This window comes from Pelophylax lessonae (assembly GCF_965119305.1).
Source record: "Pelophylax lessonae genome assembly, chromosome: 13".
Taxonomy (NCBI): domain Eukaryota; kingdom Metazoa; phylum Chordata; class Amphibia; order Anura; family Ranidae; genus Pelophylax; species Pelophylax lessonae.
The window spans coordinates 48,139,446-48,164,792 of NC_138780.1; the positions used below are offsets into that span (position 1 = coordinate 48,139,446).

The following is a 25,347-nucleotide window of genomic DNA, read 5'->3' on the forward strand; positions in this document are numbered from 1 at the left end:
GATCGCTGCCTCTCTTACCCGATCGTCGGGGATCGTGTGAGGAAAACCGCCCGCTTGTGTAAACAAATCGGGCGGATCTCCTAAGTGACAGGCAGGGTCAGATTGCAGGATTCAGTATAGCTGAACCTGTGATCTGTGCCTGTGTCACACAGTCCCCTCCCCCCACACACATTAGTAAGCACCAAGCATACATTAACCCCTTGATCACCAATAAAAGTTAACCCCTTCCCTGCCAGTGTCATTATTACAGTAAAAGTGCAAAATATGCTCATTGAGAATTTTTTTGTCAAAGACATGTTGCTAATTACATTTTGGCCTAAATATATGACAAAAATTGAATATATTGGATATTTTTTAACTGATTTTTTAACTAATAAGTAGAAAAATATTGTTATTTTTTCAAAATTGTCGCATTTTTTTATTAATATCGAAAAAATGAAAATCGCAGAGGTGATCAAATACCACCAAAAGAAAGCTCTGTTTGTGGGGGAAAAAAAAGGACGTAAATTTTGTTTGGGTACAGCGTTGCATGACCGCGCAATTGTCAGTTAAAGTCGCACAGTGCCGAATCGCAAAAAGTGGCCTGGACGTAAAGCAGGAAAATCCTCCGGTGGTAAAGTGGTTAATGAACAAATCAGTATTACCCAATATCTCCTTTAAAAATCTGTTTTCCGCTGCAAAGATAATGAGAGAAAATCTCTGCTTTCTAGCCTCTAAATTCACTGCAGCTCTGGGAAATAGAACTGGACAGGGCAGTAGGACATAGGTATAGGGTGTTATTAGCACTTTCCTTGGTACAGTCTTTTTTAACGCCGGAGAGCGAAGCCACAATTTCAGGGACTCCTTTATTCCCCGACTCAGCCGGATCTGATTGTCCAGAGACTGCGGAGTCTTGTCCCACTTGGTCAAGTCCGGAGGGATGACCATCTGTTGGACAACAGGAGACAAATTGCAGCCTGGAATTTCTGGAGTTTGCCTAGAGGAAGGAGCACTCTGCCTACGGCCGAGTCCAGAGTCAGGCCCAAATAGTCCAGCCTTGTAGACGGAACCAGGGTAGACTTCTGAAAATTCAGATTCCAGCCGTGATCTTCATGTGCTCCACCAGAGCAGAGGGAGACTCCGCTCGCAGAAGGAGATCGTCCAAGTAGCCCAGTACCACGATCCCCCATTGGCGTAGCAAGGCCACAGCAAAGCAGAGAAAACGCTGGTGACTGGCTCATATTGGAATGTGAAGATTATAGATCTCAAGGATGCCTATAGAGGAGAGGAAATCCCCCTGATGCAGGGATGCCACCCCCTTTCGAATGGACTCCATTCTGAACTTCTGTACCCGCACAAAGCAATTTAGGGCCTTGAGGTCCAAGATTAGACACGCTTTGCCTTTCCTGGGGACTGTGAAAAGGTTTGAGTAAAAACCCTGAAAACCTTCCAAAGTCGGAACTTGGGACAATTACCCCTTGAAGGCGCAGGTCTTGTACCTCCCCAAACAGACCCTGTAACCGGTCTGGGGACAGGCGCAAGTTGGAAGGAAAAAACCTTGCCGGGGTCAAGAGCAAAACTTTTTGCTAGCCCCTCGCCCGCAAACCGCCTCCATCTGGGACACAAGGGACTCTAGGACCGCCATCAGTGCATGGATGGTTGGGACCCAGGGGGCCCCGCAGCCTCAGAAAGGGGATAAGGTGGGGAAATGTGCTCCAAAGACTCCATGAGTCACTAGGGGGACCCTGCAAAAAAAAGTGTAACATACTGCTAAGGGACAACGTGCCTTATGCAATGCCAAGCCGCCGCAAGCAAAGCCAACAGAATACTGGGTTGTATAAAAAAGGGGATTCACTCCAGAAATAAAGAGATTATTCTCCCGCTCTACAAGACTCTGGTCCGGCCACATCTGGAGTATGCTGTCCAGCTCTGGGCACCGTTCCTCAGGAAGGATGTGCTGGAACTGGAGAAAGTCCAGAGAAGGGCAACAAAAATAATTAGGGGAATGGAGGACATCAGCTATGAGGAAAGACTACAAGCACTGAACCTTTTCTCTCTGGAGAAGAGACGATTGAGGGGGGATATGATATCAATGTACAAATACTGTACTGGTGACCCTAGCATAAGGAACAAAGTATTCAGAGAAAGGAGATACAATAAGACACGTGGCCACTCACTAAAACTTGAGGAAAGGCGGTTTAACCTTAAAGTGCGTAAGGGGTTCTTCACTGTAAGAGCGGTAAGGATGTGGAATTCTCTTCCACAAGCAGTCGTATCAGCAGGGAGTATTGATAGTTTCAAAAAACTATTAGATGGACACCTTAAAGACCACAACATACAGGGGTATACAATGTACGGTTAAAAGCAAACACACACACACACATCATAGGTTGAACTGGATGGACTGATTGATGGACTGAGGTTTTTTCAACCTCACTAACTATGTAACTATATGTAACTATGTAACAACCCCCACCATGCTGGCAGCACCACCCGGTCGTTAAGCACAAGGCACAGAGCGATCCGCAGCAGAGAGGACCCACCAGACTCACTACCCACTGACACAGACACCTGCAACCACCAGGAAAATCTGCACTACACGTGCAGCGATCAGGAAGCTAATTGATCCAGGAGTCAACACCAGGGGATAAGGAGGGGTTCCCAATGCCTAAATCGCAGCCCACAGGGCTCCACTGTCATGGCCGCCGCTATTTGCAATGCAAACCACAAGAAATTGGCCTGCGGACTACACAAACATGGCCACCGTGTATAGGAATACACAGGCTAAAACAAAATGGCGGCCCCGCACAGCGCCACAAGGTATACAGGGACCCAGAATTGGGAGACCAGGTCCAGGCAGGATGGGGGGCCCTGGCAGGAGCCCCCACCAGGTGCAAACCCCCGTGCACAGCCGATCGTCCAGTCGCTGGCGGCGCACCCAATGGCCCCCATCGCCAGTTAGCACCCTGTCCCCATCCCAGGCCAGTGAACACACCACCTAAACAGCCCCAGTGTATGTGGAGGGGGGGGGGGGGCAGGCAGGCTGAGGAACTTGGCAAAAAATAAGGGGGGGTGCCTGCTGGAAAGAGGGGAACCCAGAAGTCCGACCGTCCCAAGGAGGGGCCCATCTCCACCCCAAAAACCTCCAGGGACAGAGGGGGGACAGCTACTCACCATAACAGGAACCAGGTGGGCACCACTCCAGCCAGATCCTCCTCTCCACTGAAATGGGGGACTGTCAGCCAGGAAGAACGCTGCGACTCAGGCCGAGGCCAGGTCGTAAGCGACCTCGTGAGACGTTTACCTCGCAGGGCCAGCCCCTGTCCAGTGGGGCTATGTCATGGCCAACATAGCGCAGAGCTGAGGCCTGTGCGTGCTTGCTGGCCAGACTGGTGTGACCACTGGATCTAGATTATCCAGCCGGTCGCCCAGTCTGGCAGTTGATTGTAGATCTCACAGAAAAAAATCCAGGAGGAAAAATGTTCCAGAAGCAATGATCCCAGCAAAGAACTAGGTCCTTACTCCTGACTATGCAGTGACTATAGTAGGGAGAGGGAGTATACCCCCTGAGAATGTCCATGGGTGTAGCCAGAAGTTTTTTCTGCCTAGTGTCCTACTCCTGTAGGGAGCAGTATAATCCAATGGTCCAGAATGACAGGAGCTGTGTGCGTCAATGAGCGAAAGAGAAAATATATTAATAAATGTAATTGTTTTATACAATTAGTGTACGTATCTGAATCTGACATGAATTCAGCATCTTGCAATCCCTTTTACATCAGCACTCTGAGGAGCCGCATCGGGAGCCAAATAGATGCACTGCGTGCAAATGTGCTGACACAAAACATGCTGACAAGAGGCGAGGCCAGAGGGAGCATTGAAGGGAGCAAAAAATTTTGCATACCAAAGACCCTCTGGTCGATCCATTTAGTAAAGAATATGTACACTCAACATTTCATATTCCTGATATATGCCTGCTTCACCATGACTTGTATGAAAAAGTATCCTGTCCTCATTGTATTGCTTCCTTTGTCTGAAATCCCTGGTGTTCCTGCCAGTCCCTCGGCTTTCCTATTAAAAACTGACCATACTAAGCAGGAGATCTGTGCTGCTGTTTCTCCTCCCCCAGCTCTTATGCAGAGGACGTGATTATTTTAGAAAAAAAAAAAAAAAAAAACTTTTTTTCCTATCTATACACAAATGCTTTACCTTTTATTTCTATTTTAAACAGAATGAGTGAGGGCTTACAATCTCTTAAGCTTGAGTTCATGGGGAATCGCTGCGGAGAGCACACTAAGAGCGGCTACTTGCCTATCTAACCAAGGCTAACCCCTTGAGGTGTCTCCATCCAACCTCCCCCATGATACTTTTTTGGTTCATTATTTCTTGATAATAGAATACATCCCATGAGACGTATCCAGCCTATTTAGTATCACGACCATTGATTTTAGCTACTAACGCCCCTGAAGAAGCCATCCGGCGAAACATGTCGGGCACTGCTCGAGTGGATACAATCAGGAGTGTCCACTCTGAGTAGCTACTTATATATCACCCCTATATGGTCATGTATGCATTATTGTACTCATTTATGTGATGTATTCCATTCATCATATGTAGTGTTTGATTTTGATCGTTCATTTTTTGTTTTATGTATTTTCTATACCATTCATCCAGCAGATGTTACGCGGATGATTTTTATATTCTATGCAATAAAATTCTACTATTTTTAAACTCTTTTGTTAATATTTAATGTCTATTGGTACCGACAAAGTCCCAATTTTTGTTTTTTCCAAGCCCTCATCTGTCTCACCCAGGCGAGAACTCTGTAATTTCAGAGATACACTTTATACAAGTAATTTAGGGACGGTGGTACCATTGTGCTAATCTTTCCAGTATACCCCTATATCCTTTTGACACACCTTAATCTTTTATCTCTTAAGCTTTAATAGATTTTGATTTTGTAAAAACGATTGGCTGTGGTGGAATTTTGTTGTGATCACTTTTGATCGAATATCTGTGTGTGTAAGTTAGAGGATAGAGCAATTAACTGATCAATTTTAATAGATTAATTTACATTTTTAACTGATAAATTAATGGTTTCCATCCAAATTTTAGTACTGTGCACCATCTTTACGCCTTACACTTACCTCCTGCTGTCTTTTCCAAATGTAATTCCTGGAGCTCCACTTAATAAATTATTGGAAGCCTTCCAACCAAAATGACTATGGTAAATTTGTAAAAAATGTAGGTGATGAGAACATTGCACTTTATCAGTGGGTTTTTTTTTTATCTTTTTTTATATAAACTATAGCTATAGGTAGTAATACAATATGGAAATCTAAAGGATAAAGTATATCTGTTCCTGAGTAACAGGCTGAAACCTGACAATAAGCCACCAATATTCACAGAGCAATACTCACCCACGATACATTTAGGCCTCTTTCACACAGGCTTTCTGATCAGGTCCGCCTGTCAGTTTTTCAGGCAGACCTGATTGGATGCTCCATGCACCCCTATGCGGTGACATCTCCACTGACACCCGCTGCTATCCGATCCAATAAGTGAAATCCGGACGGATGGAAACCTTATTTTCTATCCGTCTGAAGGATCGAATCCGATCTCCCGTAGAGGAGAGCGGGGATCTGACAGCTCAGTCTCTGCAAAGTAAGCGGAGACGGAGCTGTCATCTGCCTGCTCAGCGGGGATCGGCAGGATCGATCCCCACTGAGAAAAACGGAGTCCGCCCGAGCACACCGCTCATGTGGAAGGACCCTTACTTAACCAGTTGCCAACCGCCAGCACTGCCTTTTTACTGCGGCAGGGCGGCCCTTCTGCACAAACCGACGTAGGTTTACGTCTGTCGCGCGCCAGCAGCTAGGGGGCGTGCTCCCGCCCCCACCCGGCAGCAGGAACTCCGAAGCACGGGGCAGGAGGCTCTGATTGCCCTGACACCCGCGATCGTTCCCCGCTGAGAGAGAAAGGTCAGATGTTGTAAACACAAAAGAGAAAACAGGCGCCTCCGAGTTAAGACTGCGATTTAATATGGTAAACAAGTAATAAAAACTTACATCAAGGTAAGTATAAGCTTATACTTACCTTGATGTAAGTTTTTATTACTGGTTTGTCATATTAAATCGCAGTCTTAACTCAGAGGCGCCTGTTTTCTCTTTTGTTTGTTGCATGTTTGGAGATCGCTTCTGCTCCCCAACAGGCTGGCCCTGAGCATTCAGACTATTTCCTCATCTCACCTTAAGACTTTATCATAGCCTTCATGTGCTATGATATTGACTATCGTTTTTATGTAGTGCTAACAGCTTATGCCACTTGTTTCATTTCTTGTCTAATGCCCCGTACACACGTGCAGATTATCTGAAGACTTTTGTCTGCAGACTTACCAAAACCATATAATATGAGGTCAAACCTAAACACTTTCAATTTGTATGCAATCTGGCAGGCCCTTGCACTACATAGAAAAGGTAAATCTGAAGACAAAAGTCTTCAGATAATCTGCACGTGTGTACGGGGCATTAGATGTTGTAAACACAGCTGACCGTTCTTCTCTCTGGAATGATCACAGAGCTCCTGTGATCCTTCTATATAGGAACACAGTTCTCTATGATCATTTCACAAGCCACGCCCCCCCCCCAGTTAGAATCACTCCCCTAGGCTCACATTTAACCCCTTGATCACCCACAGTGTTAACCCCTTCCCTGCCAGTGTCATTATTACAGTAAGAGTGCAAATTTGATCTGTCCGCCGCAATGTCGCAGTCCCACTAAAAAAAAAAAAAAAAAAAAAAAAAAAAAAAAAAAAAAAAAAAAAATCGCAGATCGCCGCCATTACTAGTAGAAAAAAAAACAAGAAAAAACAAAAAAAACAATAAAAATGACATAAATCTTTCCCGTAGTTAGTAGACGCAATGAATTTTGCGCAAACCAATCAAAACACACTTATTACGATTTTTATTTTACCAAAACTATGTAGCAGAAAACAAATTGGCCTAAATTTTGATATTAAATTTTATTTTTTGGGGAATGTTATATAGTACAAAGTGAAAAATATTATTTTTTTTCAGAATTGACGCTCTTTTGTTGATTATAGCGCAAAAAATTAAAAATCGCACAGGTGGCCAAATACCACCAAAATAAAGCTCTATTTGTGGGGAAAAAAAAGGACATTATTTGGGTCCTGCGTCGCACGACCGTACAATTGTCCATTAAAATAACACAGTCCCGAATAGCAAAATATGGCCTGATCATTAAGGGGGAAAATCTTCAGGTCCAGAAGTGGTTAAACTGGAGTGCGCAAAAATCTGGTGCAGCTGTGCATAGCAGCCAATCAGCTTCTAACTTTAACTTGTTCAGTTAGGCCCCTTTCACACATACGGTCCATTTGTCCGTTTTTCATCCATCCGTTGACAGATGAAAAACGGACATCAATGTATCTCTATGTAAAAACGGATGATCATCCGTTAACATCCGTTTTCATCCGCTTTCGTCAATGTCCTTTTTTGGAACGGACGAATGCCCTATTCTTCATCCGTCAAAAAAAAAACGGATCGGACGAAAAACGCATAACAACTGACGAAAAACGGATGGAAAACGGATACATTTGACATGACTGAACTGATGAACTGAACGGACCGTATGTGTGAAAGGGGCCTTAAACTTTGACAAAGTTCTCTGGGGAATTTTTTTTTTTCTTTGGGGTTTTTTGTTTTAAATTTAGGAAATATAGCCTAGAGCGTATTTGAAGATGTACAACCAATTGAGATATATATATATATATATATATATATATACACACACAAGTAAAGAAAAAAATTGGTTGGTTTAACCACTTGCCGACCGCCGCAAGTACATATACTGCGGCAGTCAGCCCCTCACAGGCAAAGTGACGTATGGGTACATCACTAGCCTGTGAGGCTCTGGGGAGCGCGCGCCGCCGGAGGCACGCTCCCACTGGGTCACGGACCCCCCCGCGTGTGTGCCCGGCAGACCCGATGTCCGCCGGACACTCGCGATCGTCCGTTAGAGCGGGAGAAAGGCAGGCGGCTGATGGAAACAAAGCCACCTGTCATTCTCCCCTGTGTAGGAATGGTGATCATATGGTTCTACTATGTAGGACCGTTGATCACTGTTCCTACACCTCAAGCCACAGCCAATCACAGTTAGAATCACGCCCCTAGGGACACACACAGCCCCTAACTCTCTAATAAAGTTAACCCCTTCACTACCAGTGTCATGTTACAGTAACAGTGCATATGTATAGCACTGATTACTGTAGTAATGTCACTGGTAACCCCAAAAGTGTCAAAAATGTCAGTCAAGGGTCCGATCTGTCCGCCGCAATGTCGCAGTCCCGCAAAAAAAAAAAAAAAAAAAAAACGCAGATCGCCGCCATTAAGCATTAAAAATAAAAAAACAAAAATCTTTCCCTTAGTTCGTAAACACAATAACTTTTGCGCAAACCAATCAAAATACGCTTTTTGCGATTTTTTTTTACCAAAAATATCTAGCATAAAAAAATTGGCCTAAAATGTTCAAAAATGTTGATTTTTACATTTTTTTTGGGGGGGGGGGGGGGGTTTCATATTATAAAAAAAATCGCACAGGTGATCAAATACCACCAAAAGAAAGCTCTGTTTGTGGGGAAAAAAGGACGTCAAATTCGTTTAGGTACAGCGTCGCACAAATGCGCAATTGCCCGTTAAAGTCACGCAGTGCCGAATCGCAAAATACCCCCTGGTCAGGAAGGGGGTAAAATCTTCTAGGGTTTAAGTGGTTAACTAAAATCAAAATGTTGAGATGGAGCTCCTTCTCGTTGCATATGTTATATGATATAATGATTGTAAACAATATAAATAACAAAAAAAAATTTAAAATTAAAAAAAAAAAAAAAAAAATTTTGACAAAAAAACCTGGAAGCTGATTGGTTTCTATGCAGAGTTGCACAAGATTTTGCACTTTCCAGCTTTAGTAAAGCTTACCATACATTATACAATCTTGGTATCATCTCCTTTATTATTTACCAAAACTAGATAATATATAAACCAATCTACGCTATTCATTTGTATTCTCCCAGGATGCCCCCTGCTACATAAGTTGTTAATAGATCTAAGGACCGGTTCACACTGGTGTGACATGTTTTCCGACAAGTGATTGCACAAGTCACATGACATGTCAAATTCAATGAGCTGTCCTAACTGATCCGGTGTTCCGTGAAAAAACCATACCCGTGAGAAAACCATACCCTCGTCACTTCCGGAGGGTATGGATTTCTCACAGTACTTTAACTTGCGGCGGTTACATTATAACAGCTCCTCTGCATCATGCCTCATGTCCGCTCCTTCCCCTGTCACTTCCCTGATCTCGGTTAATAAATATAAAAGCGGATCACGGAGCAAAGATCGCCGTCACTTACATTTTATACACCCGCCGCCGCTTTTATATTTATTAGGGGAGATCAGGGAAGTGACAGGGAGAGGAGAGGAGATGATTGCTGTTGCAGCAGAACTGTTTTAATGTTACCGCCGCAAGTATTAGTGCCGTTAACATATCATACCCTCCGAGCATGCGCACTTGTTAACTTCAATCACGTCTCCTGGGCTCTGAGCATGCGCTCTGCTGCGCTGCTCTGCTGTTTCAGACCGGAAGTGACGAGGGGTATGGTTTCTTCACGGGGTATGGTTTTTTAACGTTACAACGGCACAAGTCACTTCAACTTTAGAAAAGGTTCCAGCACTGCTTTGATACGACTTCAATGCCATAGAGCAGTGATGGTGAACCCTGGCACCCCAGATGTTTTGGAACTATATTTCCCATGATGCTCAACTTCATTGCAGAGTGCATGAGCATCATGGGAAATGTAGTTCCAAAACATCTGGGGTGCCAAGGTTCACCATCCCTGCCATAGAGTGGAAAAAGTCACATTAGGTTGGACCGAAGTGGGACTGAATATGCAGGGCAAAGTCAGACTGGAAATTGGGTAACTTTCATATCAGAGCAGTGTGAACCTAGGCTAAAGGAGATTGTGCAATCAGGTTTAACTATTGTATGTGGGGTGAAGTTTTATAAATGTACAGAAATATATAAATTATCTATATAAACCTCTAAATACCACAGTATATAACCTGCAAATATGTCTTCTTTCTTTTTGCAGCAAGCCTCCGGCGAAGCACTTTCGTCTTCTTTCTCTTTACTCTTGAGGTCCTTAACCTCGGCATTCTGGGAAAATAAACACAAATTATTTTATACCAAGGTCAAGTTTTTGGTTTAAAATTTTGTAACTAAGAAAGTAAAGCAATAGCCCCCCCCCCCCCCACGTTGTTGCCGGGATAATTCTTGTATTGCTTATCTCTGCAAAATGATCAGGTGATCCCTATACAGTATAAGGTGTGATCCCAATGATGTTAGATTGCAATGGCTCCTGCTGCTATCAATCTGTCCAATGAGATGAGAGCCAACGGCTGGAGCTGCTGGGCTCATGCACAGCGCTGGAACGAATGGGCTCAGCTAAGAAAAAGGGGGAGGTTGGGGGGGCCCTGAAACAAAGAATCTGATTCTATATCAGTGGTCCCCTCATCCTTCCAAGATAGATGCTGATCATTTTTTTTCTCTTGCATATATGCCCTGTGAATGATTTCTGAAGGCTCATACATATTGGAGATCGGATCCTGAAGAAGCTCATAAAGTGGGTGAAACGCGTCAATCTTTATCCCCCTGCCCTTTGGGATCATCCAATATTCAAATACTTGTATGATTACACGTAATACATTTAATGTAAAATATATGTTTGGTATTTTAATCCTTTTTGTTATCAAATAAAATTCATGGCTTTTTAGTTATTTTAGCTTGGTTTTTTGGGCACACTCAAATCCCCAATTTTCAGTGTCTCCTTGTCCTTCCCCTCTCCCCCAGTGAGACCTGGAATATACTTAGAATTTTTAATTCTATTAGGGGATGGTGCCAGAATTATATGTACAGGTATTTTCCCTCCACCCAATACTCTCCTTACATTATTTATTAATTTTATTATATTTGTATATATTATTACACATTTTTTATTATTATTATTATTATTATTAATCTATTTTACGTATTAAATAGCATAATAAATGTAAAAATATAAAATATATGTAACAAACATTTAACGTTACATATTTTTAATACATAATTTTATTTTTTATTGATTACATTTTACATTTAATTATGGATTATATTGTATGTATTCTAGAACATATTAAATAACTAAATATAAAAATAATACATATAAAATAAAAAAAATACATACAACACAATTTTTTTATTATATTATTAATAATAATAATAATAATAATAATAGTATGTATTAAATAGCATAATAAATGTAAAAATATAAAATATATGTAACAAACATTTAACGTTACATATTTTTAATACATCATTTTATTTTTTATTGATTACATTTTACATTTAATTATGGATTATATTGTATGTATTCTAGAACATATTAAATTACTAAATATAAAAATAATACATATAAAATAAAAAAATACATACAACACAATTTTTTTATTATATTATTAATAATAATAATAATAATAATAGTATGTATTAAATAGCATAATAAATGCAAAAATATAAAATATATGTAACAAACATTTATTGTTACATATTCTTTTTAATACATAATTGTATTTTTTATAGATTACATTTTTATTATCGGTTATATTGTATGTATTCTAGAACATATTAAAGCGGTAGATTACTCCGCTTTTTAACTATTACCTACAGATAAGCCTATAAGGCTTACCTGTAGGTGAAATTAATATCTCCTTTACCTGCACGGTTTAGGAGATATTCACCCTGCATGCAGCCGCTGACACCAGCGGCGCATGCGCTCTGGAGGTCCGTGGTACCTTCAGAGCTCCTTGCCGGATACTACCGCTTTAAGCCCACCGCCTATTTACTGCCCTACAGGCAAAGTGACGTAGGGTTACGTCGCTCGCCCACGAGCCTGTAGGTTCCAGCCCCCGCTCGTTCCCTGCCTAGCCAGCGAGTGTGACCGACTGCTCCGATGTCCGCCGGCCACTCGCGATCTCCCACAGGAGTGGGAGAAAGACAGACGGCTGATGTAAACACAGCCGTCTGTCATTCTCACTGAAGTAATCACAGACGTATGTGATCCTGCTATATACAGTGCCTTGCAAAAGTATTCAACTTTTGCGACCTTTTGCCACATTTCAGGCTTCAAACATAAAGATATAAAACTGCAATTTTTTGTGAAGAATCAACAAGTGGGACACAATCATGAAGTGAAATGAAATTTATTGGATATTTCAAACTTTAACAAATAAAAAATGGAAAAATTGGGCGTGCAAAATTATTCAGCCCCCTTAAGTTAATACTTTGTAGCGCCACTTTTTGCTGCGATTACAGCTGTAAGTCGCTTGGGGTATGTCTCTATCAGTTTTGCACATCAAGAGACTGAAATTTTTACCAATTCCTCCTTGCACAACAGCTCGAGCTCAGTGAGGTTGGATGAAGAGCGTTTGTGAACAGCAGTTTTCAGTTCTTTCCACGGATTCTCGATTGGATTCAGGTCTGGACTTTGACTTGGCCATTCTAACACCTGGATATGTTTATTTGTGAACCATCCCATTGTAGGTTTTGCTTTATGTTTTGGATCATTGTTTTGTTGGAAGACAAATCTCCATCCCAGTCTCAGGTCTTTTGCAGACTCCATCAGGTTTTCTTCCAGAATGGTCCTGTATTTGGCTCCATCCATCTTCCCATCAATTTTAACCATCTTCCCTGTCCCTGCTGAAGAAAAGCAGGCCCAAACCATGATGCTGCCACCACCATGTTTGACAGTGGGGATGGTGTGTTCAGGGTGATGAGCTGTGTTGCTTTTACCAAACATAACGTTTTGCATTGTTGCCAAAAAGTTTGATTTTGGTTTCATCTGACCAGAGCACCTTCTTCCACATGTTTGGTGTGTCTCCCAGGTGGCTTGTGGTAAACTTTAAACAACACTTTTTATGGATATCTTTAAGAAATGGCTTTCTTCTTGCCACTCTTCCATAAAGGCCAGATTTGTGCAGTATACGACTGATTGTTGTCCTATGGACAGAGTCTCCCACCTCAGCTGTAGATCTCTGCAGTTCATCCAGAGTGATCATGGGCCTCTTGGCTGCATCTCTGATCAGTCTTCTCCTTGTATGAGCTGAAAGTTTAGAGGGACGGCCAGGTCTTCGTAGATTTGCAGTGGTCTGATACTCCTTCCATTTCAATATTATCGCTTGCAGAGTGCTCCTTGGGATGTTTAAAGCTTGGGAAATCTTTTTGTATCCAAAATCCGGCTTTAAACTTCTCCACAACAGTATCTCGGACCTGCCTGGTGTGTTCCTTGTTCTTCATGATGCTCTCTGCACTTTAAGCTGACCTCTGAGACTATCACAGTGCAGGTGCATTTATACGGAGACTTGATTACACACAGGTGGATTCTATTTATCATCATTAGTCATTTAGGTCAACATTGGATCATTCAGAGATCCTCACTGAACTTCTGGAGAGAGTTTGCTGCACTGAAAGTAAAGGGGCTGAATAATTTTGCACGTCCAATTTTTCAGTTTTTTATATTTGTTAAAGTTTGAAATATCCAATAAATTTCGTTCCACTTCATGATTGTTTCACTTGTTGTTGATTCTTCACAAAAAATTACAGTTTTATATCTTTATGTTTGAAGCCTGAAATGTGGCAAAAGGTCGCAAAGTTCAAGGGGGCCGAATACTTTCGCAAGGCACTGTAGGATCGTATGCCTCTGTGGTTACTTCACTAGCCACGCCACCTAACAGTTAGAATCACGCCCCTAGGGACACTCTTAACCCCTTGATCACCAATAAAGTTAACTCCTTCCATGCCAGTGTCATTATTAAAATGTTAATATTTTTACAAGTTACATTATTAGTATATTTATTGTATTACATAACAAATGTGTGTATGTATTGCTATTGTATGCATGCTACTTTAATAGTTTTTCTTTTGATTATTCCCTCATCGCCCTGAGCTGAAATAATACAATATATACATATGTATATACAATACAACATTATATATATATATATATACATACACAATGTACTCAGCAGAACACTATTATGAACCCTGCAACCCCCAATGGAGGATGTATTATTATGATGATGATGTGATGTATGTGTGACAATGGGGCTCTTCCAGGCTGTACACTGGATTGGGCAGAGCAGAGCTGGGGTGAGAATGAGGTGACCCCAGAGTCCTCCACCACGGGGGGGGGGGGGGGGGGAGCAGAGAAATCTCCATCAGATTCCAGACTGTGGCGGTCAGCACACACAGGAGACACATAATACACATAGGAATAGAATGGGAAGAGCTGACACTTCTCTATACGGACTATACATATTTCTACACTGCGAGTGAATGCACAGACCGCTCCTCTCACCATACCTGAGAGACACTAGGAAACGGCGAACCCACTTCCTGGGATCAGATCATAGAGCTCTGCACCGACAGCTCTCCCACTCCACTCTATACCGGAAGTGACGTACCGGGAAGACTCCCTGTAAATCTAAGCTCCACAGCTCAGCCAATCACATAATTGGATGGAGAACTAGGGCATTCCAGGGTTGGAGAATAATAATAATAATCCGGGATGGGCGGTTTCCATGGCAACTGTTCTCTCCTTCCTTATACCACCGCTCAGTACATGGAAAGCTGTGTGGGAGGGGCGGGGATTATCCATTTTCCTGAGGGAATGGAGGAAGAAGTGAGAATCCCAGAATACTGCCTTCTATATCCATGCATAGGAGGTTCCCATTTAGCTTCATGTTCATTTCATATATATCATAAAACTGCTGTGCAAAAATGACCAATCCTAAAAGTAAAAATAAACACATCATAAATGTCCTTTATGCATATGCAGATTCCTAACAAATAAAGATGTCACTGCGATGCGATTGTGCATTCAAATTCTGAAGCATGCAGGTGACAGCGTGAGTCAGGCCCATCCACCACAGACATCCACAGCCACCGCTCACCTCACATATCTGACCCCAGGGCTGTAATCGCCTTCCCATAGGGAAAAGGTCATCCAGTAGTTGATCGGTGACACATCAAATGGACGTAGTTGTAGTCACCGTGGAAACATTCCCCACGATATGTAATGGGATAAAAGGAATCTACTGCTCTCTGTATATTTTCATTAAGGCCCCTTTCACACTCGTGCGACTTGTCCCACGATTTTGGACTGCAAAATCGCATGACAAGTCGTTTTCCATTATTTTCAATGAGCCCCATTCATATCAGTGCGTTTTGAAGTCGCACCGCCTTCAAAATAGTTCCTGCACTACTTTGGCACGATTTTAATGCGTTTTGAGGTATATAGCCCTGAGCCATTGCTCAAAATCGCGGCAAAGTCGCGTCAAAATCGTGGCAAAATTGCGTCGCATAACTGTGAAAGGGGCCTTAGTCAAGATTCAAAAGTAGGACCCTTACAAACAAGGCACTTAAGCCAAGTGCCTGCATCGAGCGCTCCGGATACAATCTATAAACAATAAGGTGGCCACAGGTGACGTCAATACGCAGCTCCTCCCCCATACACGTTACGTCTCATCCAGTGGCGGCTGGTGCTCCATGGGTCGGCAGATGGACCTGATCTCGGACCACACCAGCTCCAGCCACCGCACACCATACCCCCACCCCCCGGTCCCTGGCTCACTCACCCTGTGCTGCCCCTGGACTGACATGTGGAGGCGGGGGCGGCTTCCCCCTCAGTCTCCTCAGTGTCCCCCTTTCGTTGGTCGGGCTTCCCCTGCATCTCCTCCCTCCTTCACCAATAGGATGGCTTCTCCTTTCGGCCAATCGGGAAATTGATCTCAGGACCTGCTTTCTGATTGGCTAGGAGGAGAATCCGTGTGACAATAGCGAATATTCATTCGATACTGTCACACAAATGGGTGGGCTCTGCACCCTAAGCCTACCCTTTTATGAAGCCTATTAAAGCCTCTGGCTCTAATCAAAAAAAAAAAACCCTCATTGGAATCTATGCATCTGGCGCCCTGCATGTAGATTAGAGGGCCAGATACATAGATTGGGGGGGGGGGCAGCGCCCCTGCGCCCCTAATGGACGGGCCGCCACTGGTGTCACCACTCTCTGCATTATCAGATTTCTCATAAAACCTATGGAGTTCATTTTGCTGTATTAAGACCCTGTTCACACAGGGGCAGAGATGTATAGTAACTAAGTAGAACTACTTCACTACTGTACTTAAGTACCGAAAGGCGGTATCTGTACTTTCCTAGAGTAGAATTTTTTTCTCCTACTTCCACTTTTACTTCACTACATTTTTTTGATGATTTCAATACTTCTACTCCGAAATTTTTTTTTTGTGCTGCATAGTTACTCATTACTATTATAAAAATTACCACTGCCAGAACAGTAGATGGCAGGTTTCATGAAGCTCAAAAAAATGTTTATTATGTCATGTGTACTTTTGACTTCTTTTGACTTCCTTCTTTAACCACTTACCGCAAACTGACGTTAATTAACGTCAGTAGACTTTGCGGGGTTATACCGGGGTGATGCCTCTAGCTAGAGGCATCATCCCGGTACCGTGGTTTGAAGCCGAAGGTCGGCTTTCCGTCGGTAACGACTGATGCGGCTCGGGAGCCGATCGATCGGTACCTGGGGGGGCGGGAGGGGACGTCCCCCCCCTCCTGCCGCCTTCCGTGGCTTTTGCTCGGGGCTCCCGTCCCACCGGGAGCCCCGAGTACCCAGCCGGCGCGTCCGCCGGCTGGATGGAGTCCCGATGAATGCCGGAAACTTCCGGGTTAGTGTGCTGCAAAAGGCGGCAGTTTTGAAAAACGGCTGTATGCAAAAATGCCGTTTTCGGCGTTTTGCATACAGGGAAGTGTAGTGGAGGGGTCGAGGGTCTTTTAGACCCTCGATCCCTCCATAAAGTGTACCTGTCACTACATATTGGTGTTACAAGGGATGTTTACATTGCTTGTGACAGCAATAAAAGTGATCAGATTTTTTTTTTTTTTTAAAAACTGTAATAAAGTTTAAAAAAAATAAAAAATAAATAGGAAAAAAAAAATAAAAAATTTAGCCGACCCCGTCACCGTTAGCTCGCGCACGAAAAAAAAACGTATGCGCAAGTCGAGCCGCGAATGAAATCGCTGTTCAAACCCCACATGTGAAGTATCGCCGCGATCGCCAGAGCGTGAGCAATAATTTAAAAAAACTCTATCTCTAAACTGGTAACCGTTAAATAAATTTAAAGCGTTGCAGATTGAGATCTCTATTGACCGTAGTTTGTCGCCATCCCACGGGGGGGCGCAATTTTAAACCGTAACATGTTGGGTATCTATTTACTCGGCGTGACACCGTCTTTCACAATATACAAAAAAATGGGCTAACTTTACTGTTTATTATTTTTTAAATGCAGTGAAATGTGATTTTTCAAATTTTTTCCAAAAAAATGGCGTTTTAAAGACCGCTGCGCAAATACCGCGTGACAAAAAATTTTGCAATGACCGACATTTTATTCTCCAGAGTCTTTGCTAAAAAAATATATATAATGTTTGGGGGTTCTAAGTAGTTTTCTAGGAAAAAATACTGGTTTTAACTTGTAAACAAAAAGTGTCCGAAATAGGGCTGGGGGTAAAGTGGTTAATAACTTTAACTTTAATAAACTTTTGACTTCTTTCTTTAATAACTACATAACACAGTACTTGTACTTTTACTTTCAGTACTTGAGTAGCAAAATTAAAAAAAAAACTACTAGCAATACTTAAGTACAAAAAATGTTGAATACTTTAGTACTTCTACTCAAGTCACTTTTTGATCGAGCACTTGTACTTTTACTCAAGTATGGGTTTTGAGTACTTTATACAACTCTGCACAGGGGCGACCCGGCTTGCTGGGGCGACCTCAGCGCGACATGCACGGACTTCATATAATTGAAGTCAATGCAGGTCACCCCAAAGTAGTACAGGACCCTTTTTCTAAGTCGGAGCGACTTGTGTCGCTCCTATTAGAACGGGTCCTGTGCTAATCTATGGCAGGCGACCCACCGCGACTTGTCAGTTGACCAAGTCACCTGATAAGTCGCGCTAGTGTGAATGGGGACTAACAGTGGACTTTGCTCTTTGCTCTAATCATTTCATGCATCCAGCACTTCATTATACTACATCTCCATTTGGAATTCTCATGATATAATGTTTCAGGAAACAGAAGCAACCTTATTTATCATTGCTATCCAAGTATAGCTACAGATATCTAGTGCCTTTCAATTCTCCTGAGATCCTTCAGGAGGGACATTTGTTCATCTTTGGTCGATTCTATTCTTACTCCACCTCCATCTCCAGCCCCTCCAGCTCGAGCCCCCAGGGGTCCACACAGGGGGGCTCCACATTTATTCAATTTCATTAATGTATTCACACGGCAGTTGCCAGTTGGAGTTCCCCAATGAGGAAACATTCCTGGCGTCCAGACGATATTGTTTTTGTCCTTGTAGTGTCATTCACTGAGCTTCCCAGTGAATGGATGTGCAGCAGGGGCAAGTCAGGACAAGTCAGATCATTGGAGGGGAGGACACTGAGTTCCCAGCATAGCTAGAGAACTGACCACGAGGTGTTCTCCTGGTTAGTGTGGCACTGGTCAGTTTTTAACAGGAAAGCAGAGAAACTGTCAGGAACACCAGGGATTTCACACAAAGGAAGCAATATAAAGAGAACAGGATACTTTCTCATACAAGCACACGGTACAGCAGGTATATATCAGGAATATGAAATGTTGGGGTAACAAACGCTTTAACTCTAAATAAAGGTTTTTAAAGTGTTGCCTATTTTTAAGTACCATCTTTTTTCGCAATATCACAAGTGCATACAATTTTAAGAATTAACATATTTGGTATCTATTTACTTTAATGCATCCAAATCTTTTATATTTCAAGGAATAAATTGTGTATTATATGGTGTGTGTATGCATTGAAATTCATTTTATTACATTTTTCCTGAAAATATGATGATATGAAATATGCGTTTAATGAACAGTTGCACAACATGAAAAATTGCAACAACTTTCTTTTTATTCTACAGGTCCTCTGCTTTCAGAAATTATATAATGTCCTGGGGGTTTTTAGATAATTTTATGGCCAAAAATGAAGATTTTTCTATGTGGTTAAGTGCCGGTTCACACTGAAGCGGCACGACTTCGGCGCGACTTGCACAGACTTCATAAAATGAATGTCTATGCAAGTCGCCCCGAAGTAGTACATGAACCTTTTTCTAAGTCGGAGCGACTTGTGTCGCTCCTATTAGAACCATTCCTGTACCACACAATGGACCCCGACTGTGCACGACTTGTCAGGCTGACCAAGTCGCCTGACAAGTCGTACTAGTGTGAACCGGCACTAAGACCATCTGCAAGTGTACAGAGATAGGAAGATATTTGTCTAATAAAGGTATAATCTAAAGATTCTCCTTAGAACCAATTCAGGCTTAGCCCGTTATAAAAAAAAAAAAAAAAAAAAAATGATGAACACGTGTTTTATTGCTTCCAAATTTCTTTAGAATGAAAGAAATGCCTAACTTGTTGCACACATAGGCTATCTACAAGGAATTTTGGCTAAGCCTTTTTTTTTTTTTTTTTGAATGACAACAGAGCACTCATTAGGTTTTCTGCAAGTCTTATGTAAAGATAGGAGGGATGAGATCGTCCATGCTGAAATTATATCTATCGATAAATCCACTAGCCTCAGAAGGCAGCACATATCTACAAACCTACGGTCAAATCATATGTGGATTTTGCAGATCAGCTTGTGAAAGGGAAGAGTATTCTCTCCTTTCCAAGCCTGGAGAGCATTGGGTTTTTAAATGGCTTAATGCATCAAAGAAAAACATTCCATCATTTAACTTGGTCTCTCATATCATGAGAAATATAACAAAAAATCTAAAATAGCAAAAAAAAAAAAAAAATGCAAAATGAAAGAAAACTAAATATAGCATATATAATTGCGGCACAAGTCCTATAGTAATTAAATGTTATTAAAATGAACTTTCCTTTTCAATCTTCAGCACCATATTTTCTGTAAAAATGCAATATGGCAACCCGGAGGTGTTCTGTAAAAAATGGTGTACAGAACCCCCCACAAATGTCTTTCTCCCCTTTGAACAATTTGCTATTGATTAAATACCTGATGATTTTAAATATTAAAGACCCTTCCTTGCACCTTACAAAAAATATCAACTCCTTGCATTGTATCAAAATCCTTGCCGAGGGGGATCAATGGACCCAGAGACTACTACACAAATCGGACAAGCTTGCATTCCAGCTCTCAGCACTTCTCCTCTACTTCCATCCAGCCGCTTTCCAATCAAACTCTGCAGTTGCCAGCCGTTTGCAGCTCCATAAATGACCACATTCCCATTGAAGACATACTAATTTCTTTCTATAAACCAGTGCATTACTTTTAGTTATAGTTTTATGGAAATAAACAGGTTACACTAAGATGGAGGCGCCCCCTTGTTTGTTCTTCAGGTATTTGAATATTGGTGAGTGTGCAACAGGTATTCAATAAGGCTTTATTAAGGCCTTTAAGCTTACTTTTGATAACTAGCTATGCCATTGCTTCATGCAGTACCAGAACAGACTCAGATCCAGGGTGAAGATGCCAACCTATGCTCCCCCACTGCAGCTGGCATCCTACAACCAGCTTTCACTGCGCAGCTCAGGGTCCACCGATCGGGTTTCACATGGCCACGAAAGTTCGCAGTGACATTGCAGGAACTTCCTGTTGTGTGTTCTCTGCTAGTCTCCTTGCAAAAGTCGAGAATTTTGAGAGCTGGGTGGATGGAGCTTGATAGGCATTCAGAGACCCTAGTTCCCCATCTGGACTGCTCCCCTTCCTGTTGATAGTAGGCAATGAGTAGATCTATTTGCAATAGACAGCCTGCTATTGGTTATAGAATCTGCTCACTGCCTACGGTCAATCACAAGAAGAGAGCAGACCTGAACAGGAATCTAGTGCCTCAGCTACCACATAAGCCTTTGCCCACTGTCAGCATCAGGTTGCTAGGAGGTTGACAATGTCCTTAACAAGCAGTGACAGGTTAGGAGGAGAGGGAGTAGCAGTCTTCTACACAGTATAGAGAGATAGACACTTAGCTTTTCTCTGTACACCAGCTTATACTTGGTAGTGTAGTGATTGTAAAGCTTTAAACATTTTATATTAAAATAATAAACGTCATACTGATCTACTGTTATATGGCTTTGCACAGAGCAGCCCCGATCTTCTTCTTCTGGGGTCCCCACCGTCACTCCCGACTCCTCCTCCCACCAGGCTGTTTGCATCTACTCAGATGCAAAGCCCAGCTTAGCCCCACCCCTCACTTTTTGCTCACAGGTTTTGACTGACAACAGTAGTGCAAATAGCTCCCAGCAAAGCATTGATACAGGGGGAGAAGAGTTTCTGCAGACATACGCAGAAGAGAGGAGGTTAATATTGGCCTGGGGATGAGCTGTAACAAACCAGGGATACCAAGATTTGGAGATACTACCCCTTACCTCTACCTTTCCTTTACCCGTGGTTTGAGAGTTTGTTTTCACTGCCCTGGGTCTGTAATAACAATGCAGTCTGCTCTTTAACTCCAGATAATGACTGAGAACAGATATCTTTTAAAGCACACCTGGCATAGGAAAAACAATGCTGTTACCATTGAGGTCTTCCTTCTGAAAACGCTGCTTGCGTGGTTGGGTCTGGTTTCTAAAGCAGACCATACATTGGGCAATTTTCTATCCTGGATTCCCTCCTCAACATATTCAGTTTTGATGGGGGAATCCCTCCCATTGTGCTTTTGTATTCTGACAGCGGGAGGTTTCCCAGCAGTCAGACTACAATGATCACTGCTACAGCTGCCGGCAGTGAGTGAACAAAAATAACCCAACAGGCTGGTTGTACTGAAGTCAATCGAGGGATCAACTTCCGTACAACCAGCTATCCCATACATGGATTGAAATTCGGCCGGTTCAGCAGGAACGGTCTAGCTTAAAGCCTAACTCCACTTTAGTTGAGAGAGAGAGAAAAAAAAACAAAAAAAAAAAAAACATTCCCCTCTGGGTGATTTATGTACATTGCAAGGAATATTGCATATTCCTACCTTTTGTTATTCTGAACAAAATCCCTGTTCCTCTATGCTTTTGTGTGTGGGTCTAATGGGAGTGGTTCCATAATTTATTTGTCAGCTATGCAGGTGCAGGGCACGAATGAGAAAAGCTTCGAGGCCTGCATCCCTTTAGACGTATTCCTATTGGGAGTATCTCACCAAAAATTAAATTTTTGTTGCCGAGGATGCCAGAAACCTGACTTGTATCTTAGGCAGACGTCTGGGAAAATTGGTAAGCCAATCACACAAGCAGGAAATTATGTTCTTGGGGTGTGGTCAGTACATTCTGTGTAAAGAACACCTCCAGGTAGCCATATTGCATTTTCAGAAAATTACTGTGGCTGCAGATTGAAAAGAAAAGGTAATTTTTAATAACATTCAATTACAATAGGATTTCTTTCACAATTGTATACACTATATTATTTTATTTGCTATTTTTTTTCCACCATGAAAGTGTAGTTACCCTTTAAATCTCACATGGACTCAAAGCACGTCACCAATGAAACCCAAATATTAGTCAAACTTCCTTATCTCTAGGCTTGTTACAGGTATTATTCATTTACCTGAATAATACCTGTATATGCTTATGGAAGCATTTTCTTCTGTCTGCAGGTTATTTTTTATAGTAAAAGTTTTAAATCAGGATTCTGACACTGGAGCTCTCTAGATGTGGATAACAAGTTATACCTACTAAGCACTTTCAGTCTTAGTGCAACATATGTTGCAGCTTCTGGCAACTGTCTTAGATGAACATCTTTAAATTTGATTTGTGATACCATTTCTTTACAAAACCGTTTCTAGAGTTGCCCCTCCATTTTTTTTTTGTACATAGGCCAGTGTGTAAAGGTTTGAAGCCAAATTATTGGTATGATCGGCAAGCTACACTTTTAAGAAGGGACTCCGTAAAGGCCTACAACATTTTTCTAATAGGACACATTTCCATTAGTTCACATCTACATCACTGTAAAATTTTTGATAATCGGGACAGCAGGGTGGTTATGGCAGAAGAGATGCAGAGACTGAACCGGAGTTGCATTTTTTTTGGCTTTTGTTCGATACTGAAAACCTTGTGATTATAAAAAAACAGAGGTAACATGTTAATGATTATAAAATAAAGAAATATGTATTCTGAAACATTTTCAAGTACATGATATTACTAGTTTTGTTTTCCAATTTATTTTTTCTGCTGTAAAATAGAAGGATAAATAAATACCAGGTAATTAAAAAGTAGACCGAGAACAATTTAATGGTAGGACTATTCATATGCATGTATTTTTCTTTGGTGATTTAGAAGCTGAGGTCTCTGGGAAAAGGTCCGTGGACATTTAGGACAGCTGTAGGGCCGCTCACCCGTGTGCTTGCGTTTATGTAGAACAAGATGGGTGCTATGCTTGAAGCCCATACCACACTCCCCACAATGGTAGGGTCGTTCTCCTGTATGAGTTCTTTGGTGAGTGATAAGGTGGGAACTTGTAGTAAAGCCCTTCCCACATTCTATGCAGCCATATGGTTTTACGCCTGTATGAATTCTCTGGTGTGTGATGAGATGGGAACTTTGAGTAAAGCTTTTCCCACAGTCTCCACATACATAGGGCTTCTCTCCGGTGTGAGTTCTCTGGTGGACAATAAGGTAGGTACTTATGCTAAAGGTCCTGCCACATTCTGAACATGAAAATGGCTTAAATCCAGTGTGACTTCTCTGATGTTTGAGTAATGTTGAAGATTCAGTAAAACCCTTACCACAGTAAGAACAAACACAGGGTCTCTCCACGGCATGAGATCTCTCATGTCTCTTGAGGTTACAACGTTGAGTAAAACACTTATCACACTTTGAACAAACATAGATAGAAACACCAGTATGGATCATCTGATGTTTTACTAGCGTTGGTTTTTGACTAAAGCTTTTCCCACATTCAGTACAACTGTAACGGCCACACTTTGGTTGGATGTCATCATAGCTTGACCCCTTTTGTAAACTCTTGTGAGGTTTAAGTTCTCTCACTTCGTCTTCATCGTCATAAAACACGGTGTACTCCACTGCACCTCGGTCTCTGAAGTTGTATTGACGCTTGGGAGAAAGACTCCCATTTTTATCAGAAGATGTTTTTGTACAGTTTTCTAGGTCCCCTGTGATGTGTGATTTTTCCTCTGTCAATATTTCAGGTGTTAAAAAAGATGTATGTAGCGCTTCTGTGTTGAATCTGGGGACATCTACAATTTTGTCACAGCTTGACTTCCTCTGCAAGCTCTTGTGAGGTTTAAATTCTCTCACTTCATCTTTACAAGAAGAAATGCACTGCACTGCAGCTTTGTCTCGGAATTTGTACTGACGTTTGGAGGGCAGATTCCCATTTTCATTAGAGGATGTTTTTGTACTGTTTTTTAGGTCACCTGTAAAGTGTATTTCTTCCACCTTCAATCTTTTAGGTCTTAACAGAGATGTATTTACCCCTTTTGTTTTGAATTTGGGGGCACTTACAATTTTATCATAGACGGACTTCCTATGTAAGCTCTTGCAAGGTTTACGTTCCCTCACTTCATCTTCATAAGAAGAGGTGCTCTGCACTGCAGCTTTGTCTCGGAATTTGTATTGACGTTTGGAGGGCAGATTGCCATTTTCATTAGAGGATATTTTTGTACTGTTTTTTAGATCCCCTGTCAAGTGCATTTCTTCCAGCTTCAATTTTTTAGGTGTTAACAGAGATGTATTTACCCCTTTTGTTTTGAATTTGGGGGCACTTACAATTTTGTCATAGACTGACTTCCTCTGTAAGCTCTGATGAGGTTTACGTTCTTTCACTTCGTCTTCATAAAAGACAGTGTACTCCACTGCAGCTCGATCTCGGAAGTTGTACTGACGTCTGAGGGGTAGACTCCCATTTTCATTAGAGAAAGAGGATTTTGTACCCTTTTTTAGATCACCTGCTAAATGAATATCTTTCATGGCCAATTTTTCAGATGTTAACAGAGATGTACGTAGTTCTTCTGTGTTGAATTTGGGGGTACCTACAAAAGACATACAAAGTAAGTAACCAAAAATTGTAGTATTCAAGATATAAGCACTAGGCATCACCCTAATAAAAGGAAAGTATAGGGGTTGATTTACTAAAGGCGAATATAATGTGCACTACAAGTGCAGTTGTTCCAAAGCTCAGTAAAGGAGGGGAAGCTCTGCTGATTTCTA

At 41.9% G+C, this 25,347-nt stretch overlaps 1 protein-coding gene across 1 annotated transcript in view; it reads right to left on the reverse strand.

Annotated features, from left to right (window-relative positions):
* Positions 1–25,347, reverse strand: part of LOC309569832 (uncharacterized protein) — a 63,091-nt gene that overhangs the window by 17,672 nt on the left and 20,072 nt on the right. The window contains exons 5-7 of the mRNA XM_082275835.1: positions 23,431–25,169; positions 14,442–14,470; positions 10,109–10,202 (exon numbers count right to left, since the gene is read on the reverse strand). Coding sequence (XP_082131961.1) covers positions 10,109–10,202; positions 14,442–14,470; positions 23,431–25,169 — 1,862 coding nt within the window. The remainder of the gene's footprint in view (positions 1–10,108; positions 10,203–14,441; positions 14,471–23,430; positions 25,170–25,347) is intronic.